Genomic DNA, 27,333 nt, shown 5'->3' with positions numbered 1-27,333 from the left:
ATTCCTGGTCCCATCTCAGATACACAGAATTGGAACATACACAGAAGGAGCTTAAAAATCTACAGTTCTAACAAATTTTCTCATTATGTCTAATCATTAAGTAAGTATGGAAAGTCTTCTTTTGAAATAAAAGTAAAAGTCCCAAAGTATAAAACTTGATCCAGAAGACTTGGGTCAAATACTAGCTAGTAACCGTCGGCTTTTTATCTAATGCTTTTGGGCCTCAGTCTTCCTATCTATAGAATGGCAGTAATAATAATGGTAGCTGCATTGTACTAGAATGTACTAGCAATTTCCATTGCTAGAAATGGAAAGGGCACATGTTTAGGGATTCTAGATGTTGCAGAGCATCTAGCAGGCAGATCTGGGACGTGAACCCAGAACTTTTGAGTCCGTGTCCATTGTACACTTACCACTGAAACCTGTCTTGCTTTTGACTGAACAGAGGAATTGTACACAGGAGTCCTTTAAAGAGCTAATTTCTCTCAAGGAATATTAAATTTGATTCTATTCACAAATCCATAATATATGCACACATACCAGAAAGTACTTAGTGAGTAAAACAATATGTAATTTGACACTTTGATGACATCTTCCATCTAGAACTATCTACTTACCTTACCACTGTTAACCCCTAATAGATCTGTTTCTCAGGCTACCAGTCATCCTCAGCCATCACACAAATATCACCTGCTCTGGGCAGTCGTTTATGTCTCCTTCCCTCCAGATAGAATCATTGCTAGTATTCTTTTTAAAAATTTTATTTATTTATTTATTCATGATAGACAGAGAGAGAGAGAGAGAGAGAGAGGCAGAGACACAGGCAGAGGGAGAAGCAGGCTCCATACCGGGACCCCGACATGGGATTCGATCCTGAGACTCCAGGATCACGCCCTGGGCCAAAGGCAGGCGCCAAACCACTGAGCCACCCAGGGATCCCCTCATTGCTATTATTCTGAGAAACCCCAACCATTATTATTATTTTTTTTGGTACTATCTATACTAAGACCAAGGCAGTAAAATGACTAAGGACTGTACTTTGAGCCCAGCCCTTTCTGACTCCAAAGTTTATATGGCATAGAACTATTACTGTACTTTCTCTTTCTCTCTCTCTCTCTCTCTCTCTCTCTCTCTCTCTCTCTTCAAATCCCTCCCCAAATTATCCTAACCATTCTGTATGGGGTAAGGGAAGGTAAATCTGTTTCCTCCAATGAACTGTGATTCCTTCTACTCACTCATTCCAAAGCAAAAACTCTGTTTCATTCATTAGTGTGTCTTTAAGTCCAGGACAGTGTTTCTCAAAATGTGATCCCAGATCAGAAGCATCAACATCACCAGGAAATTTGTTGGAAATAGAAATTCTCAGAGGTCCATGGGTGGGACCCAGTGATCTGTAGTTCAACAAGCCCTACAAGTGATTCTGATGCACACTGAAGTCTGAGAACCACTGTAGGACAACATCTCCTCCTACCTGCTTTCCAAAACAAAGTTGAATTCTCAGACATCTGTGAACTCTTGTTAACAACCATTGCTGAAGCAGCTTGGTAGCATGCCTGACATCACATTATCATTGCTTGCTTCTCTCTCTGAATTGATTTTTTAGTGCAGGGGTTTGATCTAGTGCATACTTAAGTAGCCAGAGCCTTGTTCAGTGCCTGACATGTAGTAGGTGCTCATTGCATGTCTGCCAATAGAATGTATGAATTCACAAGTAGAAGGAAGCTAGACCTGTGCTTTTGGGAACACGATATGTTTTTAGAATCTGGAAGGAACCTTAGAGAGTGGTTTATATCAGAGTAAACTGAAGCTCTCAGTTGAGAAGGCCCAGGTTATGACAGTGACTTTGTGGAAGAATGAAACATGAATGAGGTCTCTGTCTTCCAGCACCTTGTGACTCAAAGTATGTTACATCAGACAACCGGAGCAATGCATCCATCACCTGAGGGCTGGTGAGAAATACTGGATCTCAGGCTTCACTTCAGGCCTTTTGAACCAGAATCTGCATTTTAATGTGATTCATCTCATTACAGTTGGAGAGGCATTTTCATTTTGACTAGACCACTGGGCTTTCACCAAACTAATCTCTCATCCTTTAGTTGAATGTCTTTTTTTTTTTTTTTTTTTTTGGTTTGTTTTCTAGAGCTGAAATTCAATTTCCTAGTGAATCCACAGGTGTGAGGAATTTATTAAGGAGGGGATGGTGATGGTAAAATTAATTAAATTCACTTAGTGCCTTAGAAATAAAGCTTTAACAAATGATTGGGAAAAGTTCCTTCAGTGCAGATGGGATAACTGATTTCTCGTTTAGAATAGCACCCACCCTGGCTCAGATCCAGGCAAAATGTCAGCTGCTCCAACTCATGAAAGGTCAACATATTGCTTCAAATGACTTTTGTGAAATGCTCATCTCAAAATTGGAAGCACTGTAAAGATGGTTATATGTAATCCAACTCCTTGATGTCATCAACCTTGTACCCTTACCCCAGCCTGCTACCCCAGCCTGCTTTGTTCCCTCAGATTCTTGGAGTGGAGGGATCATTTAAAGCTTTTATCTCCTCCTATCTGAAGTAGAGCCAGCTTTCTATCCTGGTTATGGGAGCAGAGTAATAGCATGAACTAGAGAAGTCAACAGCTCATTAGCATAAACCACTTCCCTCTAGAGTTTCAACTTCTGCCCCTAAGTCTAAGCCTAAGGGCTGCTTAAAATTAGCAAAATCATGTGACTAGAGTTTCTTATTTCCTCCAGCTGTCCTTTATGCATAATTAGAGATGGTGTTGGCAGGCACCATTAAAAGAGAGGGAATGTTAAAAGCATGGATAATATACAAGCCCTATAATCGGTTCATTCCAAAGTTGTTTGTTGTATCTGGAAACTGATAACAGGTAGGCAGAGCCCCCTTTGGGTACGTTCATCTTTATAAACACAGTAGCTACCTAATAAATACCTTTGAGATGACATGAAGTGGATACAGTCTAGTCTGTCACTTAATACATCAATGATAGTAAATACCATAATGCCTTCATTATGAAGACTCTCATGCTGAAAAGATTTTATCTTAAAGACTTATATTGATGGGCGAGATACAAGACATCCACACTGAGCAAGACGGGAGTAACCGGAACTAGATTTATCCTCTCTTCTATCTGAATCAACCAAAACACAAGTGAAATATGTGCTTGAGACCTTGGATTTCAGGCAGTGATTCCTGAGAGATGGGAAACAACACAATCCCTGAGATTGCCCTAGCTTTCTGCCTTGCGAGAGTTTTCAGGCAATGGCACAGGGACAGAGCACCCCAGTGGCACCTGAAAGGCCCCCTCAGTAGGGAAGACAGGGAAGAGAGAGTCTGGGAAGACCAAAACAGCTAGCACCCACAAGGCAGGCAGTTGAGAGCAGGGAGCCACACAGAATTCTGGAGATTTGAAGAGGATCCCCTCAAGATGAGTGGAGTACTGGTCAGCATGCATGTGAGTAAACTGTGAAAGACCAAGGGGAAAACTGCCCCCCAAGGATTAGAGGTAACATTGCTCAGCACTCCCATAAGGCCAAGAATAAAGCCTCTCCTAAGGTGAGACTGGAAAGTGTCATGATTCACATAAGTACATAGAGTACAGAGAGTGCAGAGGGACAGCATTCATCCTAGATGGAACACCACCCCAGTTCTACCTAGCAAACTTTAAAAACAACACCTAAAATGATCAAATGGTTTCCAAGTAACTTGTCCTGGAAAAAAATAAACAAAACAAAAAGTTTGCTCAAGAATATTTTCAGGAATATAAACATATCCAGCACTCCACAAGGTAAGATTTCCAATGTCTCTGGCATCTACTAAAACATTGGCAGTCATGCAGAGAAGTAGGAAAAAATATGATTCCTGATGAAGAGAAAAACCAATTTTGAAATTGGACCAGAAATGACACAGATATTAGGATTACCCATCAAGGACATTAAATCAGTTCAGGTAAGTGTATTCCGTACTTTCAAAATGCTAGTTAAAGACATGGAAGATACAAAAAAGATCCGAATCAAGTTCCTAGAAATGAAAACTACAATGTGTGAAATGAAAAACACACTGGATGGTATCATAACAGAAGAGAGCCAGTAATAGAAACTGTCCATAGTGAAACGGAGAGAAAGGGTAATATTTTAAAGACATGAACATAGTATCAGTGAGCTATGGTACAAATTCAAGCAGCCTAACATACCTATAGTTGGATCATCAAAGGGATCAAAGGAAGAAAAACATTTGAAGAAATAATGGCTGAAAACTATTGCAATTTGATAAAAACTATAAACTCACAGATCCATAAAAGCTCAATAAACTCTATATACAAGAAACATGCAGAAAGTGACACCAAGGTACATTATTATCAAATTGCTCAACACCAGTGATGAAAAGCTTAAAATTTGCCAAAGAAGAAAAAGCATATTATGTAGAAAAGAACAAAGAAAAGGCAGCTTCTATAGATGAATGTTTGTGTCTCTGTCCCCCCCAGATTCATATGTTGAAGCCCAATCCTCAGTGTGATGTTGTTAGAAAGCGGAGCCTCTGGGAGGCATTGAGTTGTGAGGGTGGAGCCCTCACAGTTACATTACCATCTTTTTAAAGAGATCCTAGAAAGTTCCTGGCCCCTCCCACCATGTGAGTGCAAAGAGAAGATGATGCTTTGTGAATCAGAAGTACCTCCTCCCCAGACACTGAATCTGCTGGAGCCTTGATCTTGGACCTTCCAGGATGTAGAACTGTGAGCAATAATTTTGTATTTATAAGCCACCCAGTCCATGGTATTTTGTGATAGTGGCCTGAGTAAACCAAGACAGCAACTTATTTCTTCTTAGAAGCAATATAAATGAGAAAGTCAACCAAGAACTTTACATGTACTTAAAGGAAAAATAAAAAATTGTCAAGTTAGAATTCTATATCTAGTGAAAATACCTTTCAGAAATTAAGGTAAAATAAAGACTTCTTGTGACATACAAAGGCTGAAAGAACTCGTTACTTGCAGGCCTGTACAAGAAGTGCTAAAGAAAGTCCTTCAGGCAGAAATAAAATGATGCCAAATAGAAATATGGGTTTACAGAAAAGAATGGCTCTGTCTCATTAAGATGACAACTCTAGGTGCAATGATCTGTAGGTGTATCGCCATAGTCATCAAAATCACAAAAGATTTTTCTACAGAAATTGGAGAATGGATTTAAAAAGTCATATGGAAATGCAAATAGAACATGTATACAGAAATAGCCAAACAGCTTTGAAGAAAACAAAGTGGACAATTAATACCATATTGTTCAAGAGTATTTATAAAGTTTACAGTCATCAAAAAAATGGGATACTGACATTGAGATAGATAATTGGTCTATAGAACATAATACAGAGTCCAGAAAAACTCCTCCATAGATGCACAACTGGATTTTCAAGAGAAGTACTAAGGCAATTCAATAGAGGAAGGGTAGTCTTTATGGTGAGTGGTGCGGTAAAAATGGGGTATTCAAATGCAGAGAGAGAGAGAGAGAGAACTTCCAATCAGTGCCTTACACTTTGTACAAAAATTAGTTTAAATGTGTCATCAACTTAAATTTAAAACCCCAAACTCTAAAACTTCTAGAAAAAGACATAAGAGAAAACTTTTGTGGATTTGAGTCAGTCTGAGATTCTACATTATGGCACAAAAATCACAATCCATAAAGAAAAATTGGTAAGTTGGAGTTCATTAAAATTAAAACTTATTCTTAAGAGAATGAGAACACAAGCCACAGACTGGGAGAAAATACTTGCAAAGCATGTATCTGATAAAGGACATATATCCAGAATATATATATATATATTCTCTCTAAATTCAATAAGAAAAAAGCAATAATACAATTTTTTTCAAAAAGGGCCGAAATTTATACAGATACTTCACCATAGAAGATAGATGGATAGGAAATAAGCACAAGAAAGATGTAAATCATCAGTCATTACAGACAGGTAAATTAAAGCCATAGTATGACACTACTACACAATTTAATTTGGCTAAAATTAAAAACACTGATTATATCAAGTGTTCACAAGGATGTGGAATTAGAATCTCCATCCATTACCGAAAGGGAATGAAAAATGGTACAAGCATTTAAAAAAAAAAGATTTTATTTATTTATTCATTTGAGAGAGAGAGAGAGAGAGGCCAGGAGAGCATGAGTCCGGGAAGGGGCAGAGGAGGAGGGAATGAGAGAATCCCAAACAGACTCCAGCTGAGCATGAAGCCTGATGCAGGGCTTAATCCCAGGACCCTGAGATCCTGACTTGAGCTGAAATCAAGAGCAGGTCACTTAACTGACTAAACCACCTAGGTGCCCCATTGCAACCACTTTGATACACAGTTTGGTAATTCCTTAAAATGTTAAACACACCCACTACCTTATGTATCAGCAGTTCTACTCCTAGCAATTTACCCAAGAGAAATGAAAGCATGTATCCATTTGAAAAAAAAAAAAAAAACCTGCAGGTGTTCCCAGCACCTTTATTTATAATAACCAAAAAACAAAAAGAGCCCATATGTCTATCAGGAAGGGCATGAGTAAAACAAATAGGTATATGGTACAATGGTTACTACTTGGTCATAAAAAGGAATGAGCTATTGACACACACTGCAACATGTATGAATCTCAAAATAACTATACTGTGCAGAAAAAGGTAGGAAAAAAGGAATATATGTGAAATGATTCCATGCATTAAAATTATAGATTATGCAAACTAAGTTATAGTTAGAGAAATGGAGGGAAGAAGTCATCATGGCGGGTATACATATGCCTAAACTTCCTGCATACTGAAAGTACAGTTGATCATATGTCAGTCACATCTCAGCAACAGTGTTAAAAATATCAGTGCAGTTATAGAAATAATTTTCCAGAAAAACTGGACTATATGCTATTCTTAAACTCCCTTAGCATTCCTGCATCTCTGTCCCTGGTCATGGATGGTCCCAACAAACTGGAATGCCCTCCTTTCCTTTCCCACTTGTCAAAATCTTGTTATTCCATGAGCCCCATCTCAAACGTCTTTCTCTTCCTGAAGTATCTCCTGATCCTTACACTCCAATGGGCCTCCCTTGGATACTCAATGCTTCCTTAATGGCACACCTGTTGTGTCATGTATTCTAATTATTTTGGCATAGCATACCCCTCACTAGGCCATAAATGGCTTGCACTACCTCCAACTTATCTTTGTATCCCACTGCCTCATCCCATGCCTGGCAGACTTGTGCGTCCACACGTGGGTATTTTTGAATTCAATATTTAGAGGACGTATTTTCCCAAAGTTACAAGTATTAATTCATAAATCAATTGGTCACAATAGAATGCTATTCTTACTCTGCTGTAGTTTAATCTTTAATATCTAAAGTGTTCTTTCCTTTGCATTTCTGCTGCTGCCACCCCCATCCCTGCTGAGATGTTCTAGCAAATCTCATGCCTCTAATCTCTGTCCCTTCCAATACCGTCTTTCCAGTGTGGTCTCACTAAAATACAGCTTGATCATGTCCCTTGGTTAAATGAAGTTCTGTCAGTGTGTCCTCTTTGGGCTCTCCCCTGTTTGTGTTCCCACCTCCTTGCTCATCTCTCCCCTAAGCTTTGCCTAAGCCATTAAAAAACCATACACCGTGGCACCTGGGTGGCTCAGTGGTTGAGCATCTGCCTTTGGCTCAGGTCATGATCTTGGGGTCCTGGGATTGAGTCCTGCATCGGGCTCCCTGCATGGAGCCTGCTTCTTCCTCTGCCTGTGTCTTTGCTTCTCTCTCTGTGTCTCTCATGAAAAAAATAAGTAAAATCTCTCTAAAACAAACAAACAAAAAAAACCAAACAACATACACAGCTTCCATAATGTGCAATGCAATTTTGCGCTTCTGTCCTTTGCCCAGGCTGCCTCTCTCCCTGAGATACTCTCCTTTCCTCTTCCTCCTCCTTTTGATTTTCCTCCAACTTATCTTCTTCCTTCAAAATGAAGGAAAAATGAAACCAGATGAAAACAGAGAGGAAGGCAAACCATAAGAGACTCTTAACTCTAGGAAACCAACAGGGTAACTGGAGGGGAAGTGGGTAGAGGGATGGGGTAACTGGGTGATGGGCATGGAGGAGGGCACATGATGGAATGAGCACTGGGTGTGATATGCAACTGATGAATCACTAAATTCTACCCTTGAAACTAACAATACACTCTCTGATAACTAAATTGAATTTATATAAAAAATTTTCAGGGATCACTGGGTGGCGCAGCGGTTTAGCGCCTGCCTTTGGCCCAGGGCTCGATCCTGGAGACCCGGGATCGAATCCCACATCAGGCTCCCGGTGCATGAAGCCTGCTTCTCCCTCTGCCTGTGTCTCTGCCTCTCTCTCTCTCTGTGTGACTACCATAAATAAATTAAAAAAAAATTTTTCAAAATCATTAAGCTTTAGGATCATCACTGTTCCAGGGGTTTTATTTGTTATAACTCAGCCCCACTCCACTCCTGCTGGTAGATGGAAAAACTAGGATGCAGAGAGGTTGAGTTCCTCACTCAGGCATGCTCATAACCAGTGCACAGACCAAGGCTGACTGACTCTATTAACGACATTCTAACCACTGTACTAATGTGGCCTCCCCTGGAGGGCAAGCATTGGGTTCTTGTCTGCCAGTACCTCCCTTCATCCCCATGGACAATAAGCTCCTTGAAGGTCATGGCTATGTTGTGGGACTCGGTGTCCCACACCCAGCAGACTGCCTGGCAGAGAGAAAGCATTCAATAAATATTTTTGATGAAGGAGTCAGATGTGATTAAGGTTATTTGTACTTAAAAAAAAAAAAAAAAGGTTATTGTACTTGCCCTACCTCAATATCTGGTTTCTTTTTCTTTCTTTCTTTTTTTTTTTTTTGTTTTTTTTTGTTTTTTTTTTTTTTGTTTTTTTTGGAGGGGGTATATTGAAATCTTGGTAAAAGCAGTCCAGGCTAATTAATAAACAGCCTTCATGCAGATTGCCCAAGGGTACAAAGCTGAAAATAGTTCAATCAACTGACTTGCACATCTGGAGGGAACAAATGTTTGGAATGCTATAGGCAGAGGCAGGCATCTGACCAGCCCAGGAGCTCAGCTCTTCCTGACAGCAACCACAGAATCAGGGCCTTCTCATCTTCCCTCCATCTCTTCCCCATCTCTCCCTCCCCATACACCTCCATGTCAAGAAATGGAAAGCTTTAAGTAAATTTCCTTCATTTGTAACAACTTTTTGGTTCTGCTATTTTCTTAAAAAAAAAAAACCAAAAAACTAATAAAGTCAAAACAAAATTAAACAAATCTAACCCACAGCTTTGCTCCTTCACAGAGAGATTGACTCTCTTCCCAACTTGTTTGGCACCTTGGCATTTACTGTAAGAAGGAAGAAGATTGAATTTCATGTAGCGTGACCTTTTGAAACTTGGGATGATCATTAGCATTATTTTGATTTTCACCCTTTCTTGCAACCAGTACAGAATTGCATGACAATTTAAAACTTGTCTAGATAGTTCAGATATAGATTTTTTAAAAATAGCGATTTTGTGGGTAGCTGATTTGTTTGTGCTTGTTTAAATCCTTCAAGTAATGAAATGATTATTGCTATCTACAAAGAGGTGAACATGTCTTTGAGCAAAGGCTTCACAGAGAAAATAATTATGAAGCTGTCATTTCCATAAATGCTTTGACAGTGAAATATCTACAAAGCACTACAGTGACTGTTTCAAATGCAGAAAGAGGTATTGGTCCCAAAGTAGGGACCAGCCCTCTGGAAAATTGTAAAGAAAGTTAAGTTGGCTTCTAGCACATGACCTCTCTGTGCCCATTCTCTGAATTTAGATAAACATCATTGTTAGGAATTCTGGATTCTAGGTTCAATACTACTACTACCTGCAGGTGTGACCTTGGATAAATAAATCACTTTTCCTCCCTGGAGATTTTTCACCATTGAAATGAGTGGTTGTGTTAAATGACCTCTAAATTCTTTCTGGATTGCTAATTCTGTCTTTGATCATTCTTTTGTTCATCCATTTAGCTGGGATAATATTTGTTTCCATTCTCTGAACCCAAATTCCATGGCTGTTCTAGTCTTTTGTGTGGTAGACCTTCTTCAGATCCTTCTTGTCTCATCCAACTTTAGCCTCATCTTTACTGTTCTCATGGGTCTCTCTTCTCTGCTGCGTGGTGGCTACTAATAATCCTTGTTGAAGGATATTAACAGCTTAATGGCCTTTAACTGGTGACATATCTTTATCTGTATAGGGGCCCTGGAGATACAGTGCTTTTGTCTTTCTCCCCTTTTCTTCTCCTCCCTCCTTAAAAAGAAATACTTAGAAATTAAAACAGAATGGATGAGCACTATTTCGGCTTTGGTGAAGCGCTGTGACTATGTATAAGCAGCTGCTGACTTCATGGTGGGGAATTATTGCGTAGTTTATTTAGAACTGAATAAAAGATTGTCTGTTTCTAAAACAGGTACAATTTGTTCTCTCATGTTAGGAATTCTTCATGTTATTTGAAAACTTAAGAAAGTGTGTTCTTGTCCAAGGTTGCTAGACTATAATCTCAGGGATCACAGAAACCACATGTGTTCAGTCCCCTTCCCTTCATGCACCTCATGCCATGTCTAGGTACTAGGCACTCAAAAAATAATTGATAAAATAATGAATGAAAAGCCATCTTGCAATTTTGTACATGAGTCAGACAAATAAATCCTACTGTTCGACATGGAGGTCTGACAGAAATGAGTTAGGTGGCATCCACTTCTGTTCTTACCTCTCAGATATAAGTATTCTTTGTTGCTTTAATTTTGTGTCATCTTTTGACCCTGATTTACACATTTGGAAGTCTGCCTGCTTTTACATCCAACCTGGGTAAGTCTGGCAAGATTACAAATCGATTATTTTAGCCCAAGAAAATTATGTATGACAGATTGTCTGATAAACAAGATAATATGGGATAAATCAAACATTTTAGAGTTGACCTCTATCGCACATTATCCATGGAAACTATCCTCATGGGACATTAAAATATGTTTGACTTTATTTATTTGTTTAAGTATATTACGTAAATCTTCCGACTTAGAACTAAAGCACTTTGTAACGTAGAATTAAATTTCATCACTCAAGACTGAAAGGGTTAACATGTGGTAAGGGGAAAACACAGTGTAGAGTCTGGACAAACTTTTAGTAATAGACAGAGCCATGCATTCACTTAGCCCAGGAGAAACATATGGATTATGCCCCTCAGAGTGTCAGGCAACAGGAGGATATTAACATAATATATATCATACCCTTAAGGAATTTACAGTCTAGAGGGAGAGATAAACTATAAAGGGATAAGCCGTGAAAGAGGAATTATCGGATTACGGAAAGCCATGACTCTCTCCAAGCTCGGGGCAGTCAGGAGCTACATGTGAGAGCTGCATTTCAAAATGCTTTCTAGAAATATCAAATAGACAATATGAGTGCTGCCAATCCCCACTCCCATGTCCATGGTACACATCAATATATATTGATGCTACTTTTTCTACTTGAGCCTCGAATGAGACCTCAGGCTCTTTTTAATAGCATTTCAGGCAATTAACCATTTGTTCAAAGTTGGCCTACAAAGTAAAACCTATATCTCATCTTAGACAAGTGCTCACCCTACCTCCACTGAGAAAACTTGCTAAATTTATATTCTGGCCATCTCTTCTGAAAGAGAGATACCACCAAGATAATACTGATAAAACTTGGAGACTGAGTGGATACTGGAAGAAGTATCCATGGGAGGTATTCTTGATGGGAGGCATCAAGAATGATCGAGTCCTCCAACCTAGATTCTTGGGAAGGTGTTAATTCCATTAAAATAAAATAACCATAGAATAGACTCTTGGGACGTAACTGATCTATGTGTACATTACAAGCTTGGGGTTATTACAAGATACCTAAGTGAAGATGGAGCCACTTACCCAAACTCCTGTTTCTTACCAAATCTGAACCATTTTCAATTTTTTACCTTAGTAACAGACACTGCCATTCATTCAGCTAAGCCAGAAAACTCCTTAACATTTCCCTCTTCTGCATCCATTAGAGCTAATCCATCATGAAGTCCTATCAGTTTTATTTTCTACATACTTTCTAATCCATGTACTTTATACCATTTCTACCACTAGGTATTGCACAAGACATACTTAACACTAAACTGTTTGTTGTTTATTTGAAATTCAAATTTAACTGGACATCCTATATTTTTATTTGCTAATTCTGGCCCAAAATAATCTAATTCAAAAGAAGCTAAAATAGATGTTCAGACTGCAAATGCTATGCTCTGGACTGGACTCTGGGATGGACCGTTTATGCTGTCACTGTATGATAATAAAAATCTAGAGACAAATGTAAATTTATTTGACCTGCATAGCACATTGTATATTTAAATGGCTTAAAAAAATCAGTTGAGCAAGGTCACATCACAGAGTTTTCTGTGAGGTACAGATGAAGTCGGTAGTGGAAAAACAAAATGTTTTCTCTAGTCTGACATTAGCTGACTTGTCTTCTAAAACTTTGATAATGATATCATTCCCCTAGGAAAGTCGAAGTGCTAAAATTCTTCACATATTTTGTAAATTTATGTGTTACCAAAAAACTGAAACCTAGCCAACCTAGTGAGAGATATCGTCAGGTTCCCTTAGAGCCTAGCAGAATACTATATCACGCGTGACCTGTTTTTGAAATGGGATTTTGTGAAAAAATAGCAGAACACCTTTCCTGGCTTCTTTTCTATTCACTGCTCATACTTGACGTATTTTTTAGGTGATCTCATTAGCTCCATCAGGCAACTAGATTCCTAAATCTGCATTCTTAGCAGGGGATTGTAGTTTCAGGCAACAGAATGAAATCTGGCTGAGGATATTAAAGTGCTCACGTATTTTCCAAAGAGTTCAGAGAGCCAGGCTAAACTCAATACTCGTTCACATTGTAAATGCTGTTCTAGAAGAAATCCCACCGTTGCTGCCACTTAACAACCATACCACACCACAGCTCTTGCAACTGCCTTAGCTTGTATCAATAACAACTTGGGACTGGCCAAGATCTGCCACTACTGCCATTTAGAGCTGGATGCCTCCACCACCATACTTGCCAAAAGATGGATTCCATATACAACTACTATCTCACGGTGCATCCTTGCCATTTTGAGTGAGTGGCTCTGAGCCCTAGCAGCACGGAAGACTAGGAACTCAAATTCTGGCTTCTACTATGGGGAGGCTCAACTTGTAATTTGGAAAACTTTCCAAATACACAGGAGGGGTGTCTGAAAGATATTGAGCAGCAACAAAGATGAAAAATGTCTTCTGTTCTTTTTTTTTTTAAGATTTTATTTATTTATTCCTGGGAGACACAGAAGAAGGCAGAGACATAGGCAAAGGGAGAAGCAGGCTCCCTATTGGGAACTTGATGTGGGACTTGATCCCAGGACCCCAGGATCACAACTTGAGCTAAAGGCAGACTCTCAACCACCGAGCACCCAGGTGCCCCAGAATGTTCTCTACTCTTGTAAGCAACAAACCACATCTTACAAACACCCTACTCAATGGAACATAGTGATTAAGACATAGGCTATGTAATTAGATGCACTAAGGATCCAGCTCCAGCTTAGTCTCTTACTGACTGGAAGATGGAACAATCAAACCCCTTGAGGTGCCTGCCATCTTCTAATCTGTAAAGGAGACAAATACCATTCACCTCATAGGATGGAGGAAGGGACAAAATGAGGAAAGTGAACACCTTTGGTGGTAGAGTTTTCATCCCCACAGGACAAGTTCTTATTATGAATATTGTATATACAGATCTTTTATCTCTTTCTTTTGAAGTCTTTTAGTTACAATCAATTTGATGTAAAAATTTTTTTCTCATTCTTTCTGTAGTGTTTTCTTGTTCACATAAAAATACTTCTCCTAGTGCAAAGGTGTGCAAACACTCCTTTTCTTAAAGAATATCTTTTTCTAATATTCGTCTGATTACATTGCAAAAATTCTAAACATTAAAGAAAAGCAGAATGGTGGAACTAAAAATACCTCAAAATTCAACTATCTAGAGGTAGCCATTATCAATGGTGTGCCATATATTTATCTGTTGGGTAATACTTTTAATCAGCCATGGGAATCACACATTTATGGAATTGGAAGCAACTGTAATGACCGAGAACCATGTGGTTTGAGTTCCCCTCCATTCCCAGTGGTTGCTACAAGCCCGCAGGCCTTATCTTCCTGACTTCTTTCATCTGTGTTTTCTCCAGCCTCACGTTTCAAGGGGAAAGGTCACATGAAACCTTGTTGCCAGGTTGCAAGTTTTTATTTATTAATTTTGTGTTAAGTTTTAAGAGTCAGCCTCGTGTTTCTAAACAGGGGAAGTAAAGCATTCTGGGAAATATTATTTGTCTCAGCGGGAGTCTTTAAAAGAGTAAGAGGGTAAGAAAATTACTCTTTTATTGTGAGGTTTGCCAAATGATCTCTGAGAAGCTGTGATATCATTCATAGGCTGTGCCAAGCTGGATCGAAACTGCTCATCTTGGCAGACATCTAGAGTGAGTGTGTAATTCCTCAGGGTTGGTATGGGCCTTTATCAGAAATAGTTCCATAGGCAGTATTTACATAACTGTGGTGGAGTGTGAGAATAAACACAGCTGTGGCATTGCCCTAAATATTTCTATTCAGCAGGGAATTAAAAGAGAACTTTATCGCTGAACTACAGATAAACACAATTCATCAAGCAGTGGTCAGTTCAACTGGGGAACAAAATAAGAGTTATAAAAGACTGGCCTGCTGAAAATAGCTCCAATCAGCCGTTCTGACTTTATTGCTCCTTTACTCACTCCCTCCTTCCTCTTTCTCAGTTCCAGAAATGTAGGACTCATCAGCTAGCAAGGAGGTTGGCTAGATTATTATTTTTTTAATGCCAGGAAGGAATTAGAAGACACTCTGATTTACTGAGCAAGGCCTACTATGTGCCTGCATGCTTTCAAGTGCTTTATATATGTCCCTCATTTCAGGAGGGTTTCCTTTTTCTTCCTGGTTATAGAATTGCATGGTGGTGAGGGTAAGGCTTCTTTGGTTTTGTTTTTTCTTTTTGGCCAAGAAGACTGTTTTAACTCCAACGTGTGTTGAATTGGAAGTATGATTGCCATAGTTCTAAGTCATCTGTATCTTACGGTCCCATTGCATTCGTCTCTGTGTCTGTCTCTTATAATGACATCCCTTTGGATTTAGTACCCACTCTAATTCAGATTAGATTAATGAGATAAGGATCTCACCACCATCCTTACTTTAATTACTTCTGCACAGATTCTGTTTCCAAATCAGTCACATTCTGAGGTTCTGGGTAGACTAGAGTTTGGAATGATACTATTCATCCTATGACATATGGTGAACTTCTTGGGGAGAGGGACCATGTACTCTGCATGCCTCGGTGCACCCAACACGTGCTTAACACCGGTGAGTTTTCTCAAAAACTCACTTAGAGGCACAACACATCTTTGTGTACATGCTAAGAAATCATTGCATGTTTCCAACTCTGTTTTGTAACTCAAAAGATTTCTAGGATTTTGTTTCAGTATGCATGCCTTGTCTGTTAGTGGTATAATTAGGAAAGAACTAACTTGCTTGTATGTGCTCATGTGTGCAGACAATTCAAAAGCATTGTATTCACTAATATAGTTTTTTCCCCCAGTTACACTGAGCCAACAGAAGAGTCTTAAAATGCCAAAAGCATAAATGACACCTGCTAATATCAGGATTAACAAGTCACAAAGCACTTTCACAATTATTATCTCATTCGATGCTCTAGTGACCCTGTGAAAGTTTTATTATTACCATTTCCATTATAATCATCATTATCACTTCATTATCATTATCATCACCACCACCACCACCATCCCTGTTTTACAGGGAATAAAGAAACTTGAGGCTCATAGAAATGATGTGACCTATTTGTGGTCAGTGTATGAGTTAGGACTTTTAGTTGTATTTGACAACCCAATTCAAACTGGTTTAAGCAAAAAGGGAAACATAGAAGAAAAGTACAAGGATAAGCTGTGTGTCAGGTGTGGCTGGATCCAGGACTCTCAGCTCTGTTTTCCTCAGTGTTGGCTTCATTTGCAGGCAGACCTGCTCCTCTTGATGGCAAGACAGCCTGCAGTAGATCCATGATTTTATCTGACCTCTTAGGAGATGAGGAAAAAAAAAAAAAAAAAAAACATCTCAACAATTACTCCTGCAGAAATCCTGGGCCTAGATCTCCATGACCCAAATTAGATCATACCTATAATACTCAAACCATGAAGCCCCCAAACCACTGAGGCTGAGAATGGGGGGTAAATCCTGTTGCCAGAAAGGGGGAACAGAACCTAGGCAGACCGAATCACAGCTGGTCATGAAAAAGTATAGTTCGTAAGTGACAGAGCTTGAATTTGAGACAAGATTGTTTTAACCTGTTCTTCCTCCTTCTTCTCCTTCTCCGCCTTTCCAATATAGTGAATACACAATGGCTGCGTGGAACGAAATTCAGCAGATAGTATGTGAGACAGTGAAGTCTTTTTTTATCTTGTCCTCTTGTCACTCAATTTCCCTCCTCATTGAATCCACCTGGATACATTTCCCGGCATAATTTATACATTTACAAGCATTTGTATCTATCACTTTGACATGAGTGATATGACACTACTCTCATGTCCTGTGCTTTTTTAAAAAAAGATTTTTTTAATTAGTTTTGAGAGGGAGGAGGGAAGGGGAGGCAAAGAGAGCATCTTAAGCAGCTCGATCTCACAACCCTGAGATCATGACCTGAGCCAGAACCAAGCGTCCGTCTCACATTTGACTGAACCAGCCAGGTGCCCTTGCCCAGTGCTTTTTTTGCTTCCATTGTAGGATTAATGTTTGCTTCCCTGTGACTGTTATGACTTCAGCTACCCCTCCACAGTGGCATTCCCACCCTAGAGTCTTTCATTCCCTTTTCTTCTTCTCCCCCCTCCTTCTGCTCCCCGATTTCTACTTCATTTCTTCATCGTTAGTTCCTTCCATACATTTACAAATTAATGAAGTATTTATTGGAGTTGAAATTGCTTTAAAAATGGGTTACATGAAATATATGAAAATGGTTCTTTTGGGGTATGTTGTCAGCGCAGTATTTCAGAAAGGTAAAAGAATTCCCCATTCTCCTTTCATGTTCACAGTTGCTGGTTAATTCAAGCATTGAGAAAACAAAGGGGCTTCAACAGACATTTGTAGCTCTAGTGATGGCTGCAACTCCTACCAATATATGCTTCTGAACATGAGCCTCATGTGGCTCTTTTATGTAAGAACAGAGGTAGATGGGATAACAGGGAATGGATTATCAGGTTTGGCCCAAATCATCCAAGATCTTGCAGAAGACTCATGCTGCTCTCCCCAGAGGTACCCTTCTTCCATTCCAGAGTATTTTTCCTGGGTTTGGATTTTCCTCCGAGGTACTCTGAAAAAGAGTTGAACCAAAGTCCACCCTAGAGGACTCTATGTACCATGTGGGGCCCCTACTGTTGCATTGTACATGTTTGGGAAGACTATTTATTGCAAACCAGAGCTGATCAAGACCAGCCTGGCATTGTGACATCTCATGCACACGTTATCTCATTTGGTCTCTCCAATAATCTTAAGAGGCAAGCATATTGAGCCATTTAGAGATAAGGAAATTGAGGTTTAGGAAGGTTAAATGACTTTCCCAGTGCCTCATAGTCAAAAAATTTTAGAGCCAGCCTGAACCCAAACTGCAAATGCTTCAAGGCTACCCTCTGGAACATTTGCTTTCAATTGGTGAGAAAATAGGCTGGTGAAGGAAGGACTACAGAGCCAGTCCAGGAGTGGAATTATGGAACTTCTTTCTCTATCTCTTCATGCTCTAAAATGTGCATAGCCCAGGATCACATTTTGGTAAAATGAGCTTCAGTGATAAATTGGGCCAAAGTGTGTGTAGTTGAGATTTGCACTAAGTTTTACATACATATTATATATAATGGAGACCAGATCATAAAAGGAACAGCAGCTCCTTATTGCTCTCTGGAGGAAACCAGCTACCATGTCATGAAGATACTCAGTATCCCCTGGAAAAGCCTCCTACCAACAGCCAGATGAGTGCACGATCTTAGAAGTGGAGCCCCAGTCAAGTCTTCATTTGCCGGAAGCCACTGCTGACATCCTGACTGCAAACTCACAAGAGCCCTTGAACCAGAGCCACCCACCTACGCCACTCTCAAATTCATGTGCCACAGAAACTGTGAAATAACAAATGTTTAGAGTTGGCAGCCACTTAATCCTGGGGAAAATTGTTACTCAGCAGTGGATAACTGATACACTGCCCAGGAGCCTTCTGGTGACAGGTAGAGGCACAGCTCTACAGAGGGCTTGAGCTTGCACTCAGAGAGGCCTGCCATGGTCCTTAATATAATTTGTGGAACATTTAAAGTGTATACCTAGGCCTCAACCTCTGGATATTCCTACTCAATAGATCTGGGATGGGGTCTAAGCATCTGTATTTAGTTAAATGATTCAAAACAAAACCAAAAACCTATTCAGGGGTTTCTGAAGCATACTTTTTTTTTTTTAAGATTTTATATATTTATTCATGAAAAACACAGAGAGAGACAGAGAGAGGCAGAGACACAGGCAGAGGGAGAAGCAGGCTCCATGCAAGGAGCCCAACATGGGACTCGATCCCGGGTCTCTAGGATCATGCCCTGGGCTGAAGGCTGCGCTAAACTGCTGAGCCACCCAGGCTCCCCTGAAGAATACTTTTGATTGAGAACTTCTTCTGCCCTTTTTTTTTTTTGTACTATAAAAAAAAAAAAAATCACAAGCCTCTGTATTGTGTCTTCTGTGTTCTTCCTTTGGGACTTTGAGACTGATTGGAGGAGCTCAATCTACCCTCTGGCATGTCCACTTCAGCCACTGGGAACCTTGGCAACCAGCCAAGCTCAGGGCTGCTTCTTATGAACCCATGGAGCAACCTTCTTCAAACTTGAGTTGCATCAGACTTACCAGGAGGGTGATTCCTGGGCCCAATCCCCAGAATTCCTAATTCAGTGGCTTTAGGGTAGGAACTGAAAATTGGCTTTTCTAATGAATTTCTGGGTGATGGTGGTGTGGCTTGTCTGCCGCACTTTGAGAACCACTGCTAAAAGCATAGGGCACCTGGGTGGCTCAGTCAGTGAAGCATCTGCCTTTGGCTCAGGTCATGATCTCAGGGTCCTGAGATAGAGCCCTGCCCCCAGCTCCCTGCTTAGTGGGGAGTCTGCTCCTCCCTCTCCCTCTGTGTGCTCTATCTCGAATGAATGAATGAAAGAATGAATCTTTTTAAAAAAATGAAAGCATAGGACCTGCTAGTTTATCCCAGAAATAGTCCAAAATCTCCCCTGTACTTCAAGCAAAGACAGAAAATGAAAACAAAAAAGTTGTACATTTTGCCTGAGATAAAAGTAATCCATAATGATAGAAATCTGAGTAGTGGTGATTTGGGGGTAGAGGTGGGGGAGGAATGATAATTGGAAAGAGGGCTTGAAGGGGACTCTGGAACACATGCCATGTTCTCCTTCTTGATCTGAGTGGCAATTCCACAAATAAATTCCCTTTGCAAAATTACATTTGTGCACTTTTGCTCAAATTATTGTACAATGATTTGTACACTTTTCTATCTGTATGTTATGCTTTAAAGTTTACTTAAAAATTAATGATGATAAATGCTGCCAGAACCTGGGAGAAACAGGCCTCTGCATCATCAGCCTGTACCTTTGTTTACAAGTCAGCTTTCCTCTGGGGGCACGCTGGCAATCCAACAAAGAAGATGGTCTTTGTTTCCTCTCTTTCTTGCTGGCATTATTTGTGCGCGCGCGCGTGTGTGTGTGTGTGTGTGTGTGTGTGTGTGTGTGAGAGAGAGAGAGAGAGAGAGAGAGAGAGAGAGAGAGACACCTGGGGGGTGGCAGCTTCCCAAGCCATCATTTAAAAACAAAGCCAGGTCTTTAAAAGAAAATATTTCATTTTTTTCATTTACTTCAAAAGTAAATGAGATATTTGCAGATTTTAAATTTCTAGAATAACAGATCATTTTAGGATAATTTGAAAAGCACATTGAGGGACACCTGGCTGACCCCGTCCATGGAGCATGCAATTCTTGATCTCGGGGGTTGTAGATTTGAGTTCCATGTGGGTGTAGAGATTACTTAAAAAATAAAATCTTAGGGGCACCTGGGTGGCTCAGTTGGTTAAGCATCCAACTTTTGATCTCAGCTCGGGTCTTGATCTCAGTGTCGTGAGTTTGAGTCCCATATTGGGCTCCACACTGGGTATGGGACCTACCTAAAAAATAAATAAATAAAATAAAATCTTTAAAATAAGAAAAATAAAAGCATGTTGAACTCTCACTAATGCTTTTTGAGAGCCCTGGTTGGTAATTGGCTATGTAACTTTACTGAAGAGTAAGCCATGGGCAAGAATTACCCCCCATTTCTTTGAAAAGTGCCCAAGAGTCATGAGATTTTTTTCCTCTGAGCAAGGACAGATGTCATCTAAAGAATTCCCTGTTTTATCACAAAAAAAACCTTTGGAGTCTTAGTGAGGAGTCTTGTTTTGCAAATTTCTGACCAAAAAAAAATTGCTAATTTTTGTTAACACTCCTCCAGAGACATTTCACTTTCTAAATCATTCCTTTTCTACAATTTAAGTTTATGAGTAAAAAGGTTTACTCTTAAAGTTTGCTATTGAATGTTAATGAGGCCAGGTTGCAATGGGACTTGTGATTTTCAGGTGATCTGCAAAATTATTTTGTAACTCAGGAGCTAAGGACTCTACTGAGAATGAGAATGAGAATTAAGACAGATATGGAAGAAAATGGTGCCCCACTTTTAGATGTTGTCCAGTCTAAAGGAGAGACACTGTAATATAGTATCTAAGTTCATGGGTTTTTGAGTCTAACCAACATACGTTTGAATCCTAGCATCACTGTGTGGCCTTGGGTAAATTCTCTCTCCCTCCAAACTTTAGTTTTTTCTTATGTTAAATAGAATTAATAAACATCAGTCCTAGGGATATTGGAGGAATACATATATAGATAAAAATTGTTCAATGAATGGTAGCATAATAATTAAAGGATGAGGGGATTCCTGGGTGGCTCAGCAGTCTAGCGGCTGCCTTTGGCCCAGGGCGTGATCCTGGAGTCCTGGGATCAAGTCCCACCTCGGGCTCCCTGCATGGAGCCTGCTTCTCCCTCTGCCTGTGTCTCTGCCTCTCTTTCTGTGTCTCTCATGAATAAATAAATAAAATCTTAAAAAAAATAATTAAAGGATGAAATAACAAATGTATCATTTTTATTCAGTTTTGAATGTTCCCAATCCCTACATTTTTCTGGTGCAAACACGAATGTAAAAATATTTCTTTGCATATACATCAATGAATAAATGTGGGTTTTTTCCTCCTGGCAATAAAAATTAGCAGTCTAAAAATTATAGATGTGAAGGACAGGTTAGTAATGGTTGCCAGAGATTTGAGATGGCCATGGCGAGAGGAGCATTGTAACTATGAGGGGTAGCTGGAAGGAGAGCTTTGTGGTGATGGAATAGTCCTGTATTCTGCTTACTGTGACTTACAGGAGATAAAATGGCATAGAACCATTCACCTACATTGTCCCAATGTTGGTTTCCTGGCTTTGATGTTATATTCCATAACCATAGGGAAAACTGGGTGAAGGATATAATGGACTTCTCTGGCCTTTATGCTGTCCATATATACCATTTTTGCAATGCCATATTAATGTCATATTAATCTAGGAGTACTTCAAAAAAATCTATTTAGAATTTCCTTCTTTTACCATAATTACAGTATACAGATCTCACTTTGTATCTTGGGTGGTTCATGTGAAGGTCTGGGGTAAACTTTGGTGGTTGACATTTGTTTTTTCTTTCTTTTCTTTCTTATTTGACTTTAAAGAGAGCTCTTTGTGTGCCTCTCTCCCCAGTTGCCCCTTCCTAGGCCAATTCACTTCTTAAATATACCCAAGGATTAAATGGTAGGTAAATGTGCCACAGACAGGATTCCTAAGGAATGCAAAGTTTGGTCATCTTTGATTTGTAAATATTCACAATTAACACTGAGCAGTAGTATGAAGCATGGGGCTATATATTTCAGTCTACTTCCTGCAGTAGCAGCAAGCATGTGGGTATATTATTAAAATCCTCTGTAGATTGAGAAGTAAAGCAAATTAGTATCAGCTCACAGTTTAGAAGTCTTGATATGATACTATTGATAAGCCAGTCAAGTCAGCTGACTAATAGGTTAGCCAGACATCCTTAACTTAGGTGATTTGATAGTTGAATAGCTATGTCCCCAGTATCTAGACCAATGCCTAGGCATTTGGTGGATGTTTGTGGATGAGTGAAGGAATGAATGAATGAATGAATGAATGAATGAATGAAGCATTAAGATAAACCATGCAAAGCTGACAAAGTCCAAAAGAAAGAAAAAAGAGTTAATTCATCTCTATGGCCCAGGACTTGACAAAGCATGACCTACCAGGACACATTCTAACCCTTCTCTCTCTCTCTGCTTCTCCAGGCAGCTTGAAATCCACTCTCCGGATGCTAAGCACACAGTGATCCTGAGGAGCAAGGACTCAGCCACTGCCCAGGCCTGGTTCAGTGCCATCCATTCCAATGTGAGTGACCTGCTGACCCAAGTGATTGCTGAGGTCAGAGAGCAGTTGGGGAAAACAGGCATTGCTGGGAGCCGAGAGATCAGGCATCTTGGCTGGCTTGCAGATAAGGTAAGGAAAATGCTCCCCTAGGAGGAGATATTTTTACCCAGGTTCCCCCAGCACGTGTTGCAACCATGAAGTCAGTGATCTCGTTCCATAGGCTGGATTTCTCATTCACCAGCTATTGGGACTTCCTGTCCATCTTCAACAGATTTATGTTATACATGGGGGCTGCGTCCTAATCAGCTTTGATTCCCCCACCTATAGTCCAGTACATTGTAAACTGTAGGTGGTCACAGATTGTTTGTTGAACAGATGAACGAGTGAGAGGTTGGGTAGTTTGTCACACATACGAAGATCAGGAAAAATAACCTAAACACACATTGGAGCTTTTGCCTTGTGAGGTAAGGAAGTTGAAAAGGTTGCTGAAAATGGGGGTTTCTGTGAGTTTTCATGAACCTGCTTATTAATAACATAATTATGTTCATTTACAAAAAGGAGCAATAGCAGCAAGGAGTCCTTAGTAACTACCAGGTGTAGACTCTTTTGATGTATTACCTTCTATTTTTCTGGATTCTTAAGCCAGTAGGCCCTGGGGTCAGGGAAAGGTCATCATTCATGAGTACCTATTTTGTGCAAGGCACACAGTACTAGGCAGGAGTGAAGTGTATAAGGATGAATGAAGATTTAATCTTTGTTCTCAGGGAAAACAGCTACTGTGGAAAGGACCTCGGGTCATGTTAACACTGTCACTCTGATTTCTCTTCCCAAGTTACATGATACGTTGAAGATAATAAAACTCACTTTGCAGCAATCTGTTGGGAGTTAACCCTTCTCCTCATTTCAAAGACTTGAGCCTTTGCCATTGTCCCTGGACCTGTTTGCTGCCCCTTGAACTTGAACCTGAGTGCTCAGGAACACTGGGCTTTTGGAACAGTCTGACCTCCCAGTGACTCACATTGTAATAGGGGGTAAATGGGAATAATGATTGTCACAATAAACAGTTTTCCTGCCAGTGAACCATGTCATCTGAGAAGGCCCAGTCAAACAGCCCTTGGAAATAATGTTTGAGCACAGCATTAGGCTGTTTTCCATCATTGTTCTTTGTTTGCACCAGTTCAGGTCACAAAAGTCAACACAGAGTGCGCTGTTTGATTTGGTGTTGTCCCATCTCTCACAGATTTCAATGAAATCTGAGAGACAATGCAGGTGGTGGTAGCACTAGGTGCATAATAGACAAAAACCGCAGGTAGCTTCTCTTGACCTACATTCTGGGGTTCTTGACGAAAACAATACTGCAAATCTGGATGATGTCATTTTAGAAGTCGGTTCTAATACTCTACTTTTTACTTCCGCCAGATGTGAGAGGGATCTATCCCACAGCAAATGACAGAGAGCTTAACTCAGCTTGAGCAAGAAAAGGGAAGAACTACTTTTGAGAATAGTGCCCACATATCAGCTTCAGGCATGGTGGGATCCAGGGATCCAAATAATGATGTTAGGCCTGCTTCTCCCTGCCCACTTCATTGGTTTACATTTAGGCAAGCCTTCGTCCTTGGTCCAACAGTTCCAGGCTTATGTTTTCCATTAGGGTCACCTGTGTCACTAAATAAAGGCCTCTTTGCTGCCATAGTTCCAACAGAAGTCCTGAGATTAAGCCCAGTGAAACTGACTTAGATCAGATGTTCAGCCTTGTGTTGTACTGAGATCAACGTCATCCAAGACATGTGCACTGAGAGATAAAGAGAGGTGGTTCTCTAATGGAAAGTTTGGCTGCTGTGCCAGCAACAGACTGAATGGATTCTGGGGAGGGCAGAGCAACAGGCATTACCTGCTATAGGAGGAGGAGAAGACTGGGATGAAAGATGTCCTTGCTTGGAGAGCGGCCTGAGTAGACTGGCAAATATTCTGGAGATTTCAGGGTGCTGGTAGGAAGTGGATGGCAAATTCAAAAGTGATGACTGGAAAGGATTTAATGAAGGGTTAATTTGTAAGGTGTGGTCAAGGTAAGGAAAATCAAGAAGAGATAGAGAAGCACTCCAGATCTCACAACAGCAAGAGGCCACTGCCACCCCTTAATCTGAAATGGCAAGGAAAAGGAGCAGTTACCTGAAGCTGGGAAGACTTGTAGCTGTAGAAAAGAACCACCACTAAGAGCTTTGGTCTTTGGGAAGGAAGCACAACCCCTGGGACCCCCATTCTTCCACTGATCTTCTGCTGGTATCTCCAGTATGGGAGGCTGATTGGAAGCCAGAGACAAGGGAGCCCCATTGATGCATTTTGATAAGCTCTGTCTCCAAAGGCACAAGCAGGGTGGAAAAGAGTGGACACTGGAGCTGGAGGGGCAAAGGGAGCTGTCCAGCACACACATCTCTCCACCTCCAAGTAACTGAGATGCTCTCAACAACTGGAAGTTCTTTTTTCTTTTCTTTTCTTTTTTTTTTCATCTCTTTTAACACAAACTTCATTACCATTTGGATAGTTGGAAAATACCATTGTGTCATTATTAATGATGTTGAAATTTTTCCCAGAGGTTCCATTTTCTCACTTATAAGTTGTCTGCTTATCCCAAATTATCAATAGACACATTATTAGGCATTCCCGTGGAGCAGTAATAAAGGCTCATAAAAAACTCTTTTTGTATTTAGAATAGTATTGTTCTTATAATTTCAGGTAACCATTACATATGTTTCTTCAAATTGTATTATGCATTGTATTCCTAATAGCAATAATGACTTACCATGGACAGTTATCAAAAGCAAGAATGTCTTTTATTTCCTTCAGCTTCAGAACTTCTCAAAAGATTACCATAGATCAAGTCCTAGGGAAAAAAATCCAAGCTGGAATCTTTTTTGATTAAATATTTAATACTGAATCCTAGTGTGGAGGCATACAAATGGTTTTCAGCAAAATGTTACAATGAATGGCAAATCCTTAATACTGTGGCCTTCTTATAATATCACAAATATCAGAGAATTTGCTTGGTATTTGTAAAGATATAAAGTGTGATCCTATATATATTCAACTGTAATTTACCTTAAATTGATGTCCTTTGTCTTTTCCTATTCTGTTAATCTTTGATTTTGTGATTAATAATAGCAGCTCTGGGACATGATTTGTACATATTAAATTTAATTTCAAATTTTTAGAACTGGTCTTTACATGATCTAAAACAATATGAAACAACAACAACAACTTCCCGTTTAAAATCCTGTCTGTGCTAATCCTAATACCTCCTCTATACTACACAGGAGGAAAACTTTATATTAATTCCATCCTTTCCCATGAGATGATCTGAGGACTGGAAGAATGGCTCCCACAAAATGGCTAGTCCTTGAGGCAATGGAGAGAGTTCAGTGTGCTCCAAGAGAGGAGAATGAACATGGGAAAAAGTGGAGATAATGGATTAATACAGCTTGTGGTGAAGGCACACTAGAGGTTGGTCTAAAGGGAGGTGAAGGTTCATCAAACATACCTGGTGCCTTGGATAGGCATCCAATTGTGGAAGATCTTGAAAGCTGGACAGATGACTTGAATTTGATTTGGTGGGCAATGGGGAACCTTTGTACAGTATCAGAGAGAAGAGACTCAGAGGTCATTGCTAGGGACTAAACGTTCTGTCCCCCCTAGATCCATATGTTGAAGCCCTCATCCTCAATGTGATGGTATTTGGAGGTTGGGCCTTTGGGAGGTAATTAGGATTGGATGAGGTCATAAGCATAGAGTGCCCGTGTTAGGATTGGTGCCTTTATTGGGGAAGAAGAGACCAGAGCACCCTCTCCCCACCATGTGAGGATATAGCAAGAAGGTAGCTTTCCACAGGCCAGGAAGAGGGCCCTCACCAGAACCCCATGTTGACACCCTGATCTTACACTTCCAGCCTCTGGAACTGTGAGAAATAAATATTTATTGTTTAAGCCACCCAGTGTATGGTATTCTGTTACAGCAGCCTGAAATACGTCAGTGGTCTAAACTGACCTCTTTGTACAGATGAGGAATCTGGGACCCAGAGAATGGAAAGTATTTTATCTTGAGTTGTACTCTATCTAAATCAAGGTATAGGAATAATTAGACAGTGGAACAATGTGGTGATATCATTGTTTCTTTAATTTTTAAAAGAATCTACTGCAGTTTATCCATTGCAATTGATTTTAATCTTTCCTTCTACTCTCATAGCCATTCTGTGGACTCCCTACCGTATCAAGGTCAACACTGGGCCAACAGCCTTTGAGCTGGGGCTTTTTTTTTTTTTTTTTTTTTTTTTTTTTGGTCTCCTTCACTTCCTGGACCTCTGAACCATGACAGTAAGAGTCACAGGCCCTGTGCTGCTTTCCTGCGAGCACCCTCACCTGTAGATCGGTCAGATGTACCAATGTGATCTTTCCCTTGTTCTTATTGGCTTTAAACCTTTTACCTCCTTACAGGTAAAAGGAGGCCTTAAACCTTTTACCTCCTTACAAGCCCCAATCTATCCCACAGCCCCAAACATGGCTTTTAAGTCCTTGTTCTTTAATCTTTTTACAGTTGTTATTACTGAGATGTTTTCAATGGTCCACTTTCAGACAAAAGAAAAATAAGCTAA

At 40.0% G+C, this 27,333-nt stretch overlaps 1 protein-coding gene across 1 annotated transcript in view; it reads left to right on the top strand.

Annotated features, from left to right (window-relative positions):
• SNTB1 (syntrophin beta 1) overlaps positions 1-27,333 on the top strand; it is a 231,901-nt gene that overhangs the window by 120,270 nt on the left and 84,298 nt on the right. Inside the window, exon 3 of the mRNA XM_072774351.1 lies at positions 22,613-22,820. Within this exon, the coding sequence (XP_072630452.1) occupies positions 22,613-22,820 (208 nt within the window). The remainder of the gene's footprint in view (positions 1-22,612; positions 22,821-27,333) is intronic.

Source organism: Canis lupus, chromosome 14 (assembly GCF_048164855.1).
Source record: "Canis lupus baileyi chromosome 14, mCanLup2.hap1, whole genome shotgun sequence".
Classification (NCBI taxonomy): Eukaryota; Metazoa; Chordata; class Mammalia; order Carnivora; family Canidae; genus Canis; species Canis lupus.
The sequence above is the reverse complement of the archived record's forward strand: the minus strand, read 5'-3'. Positions and strand labels throughout refer to the sequence as shown.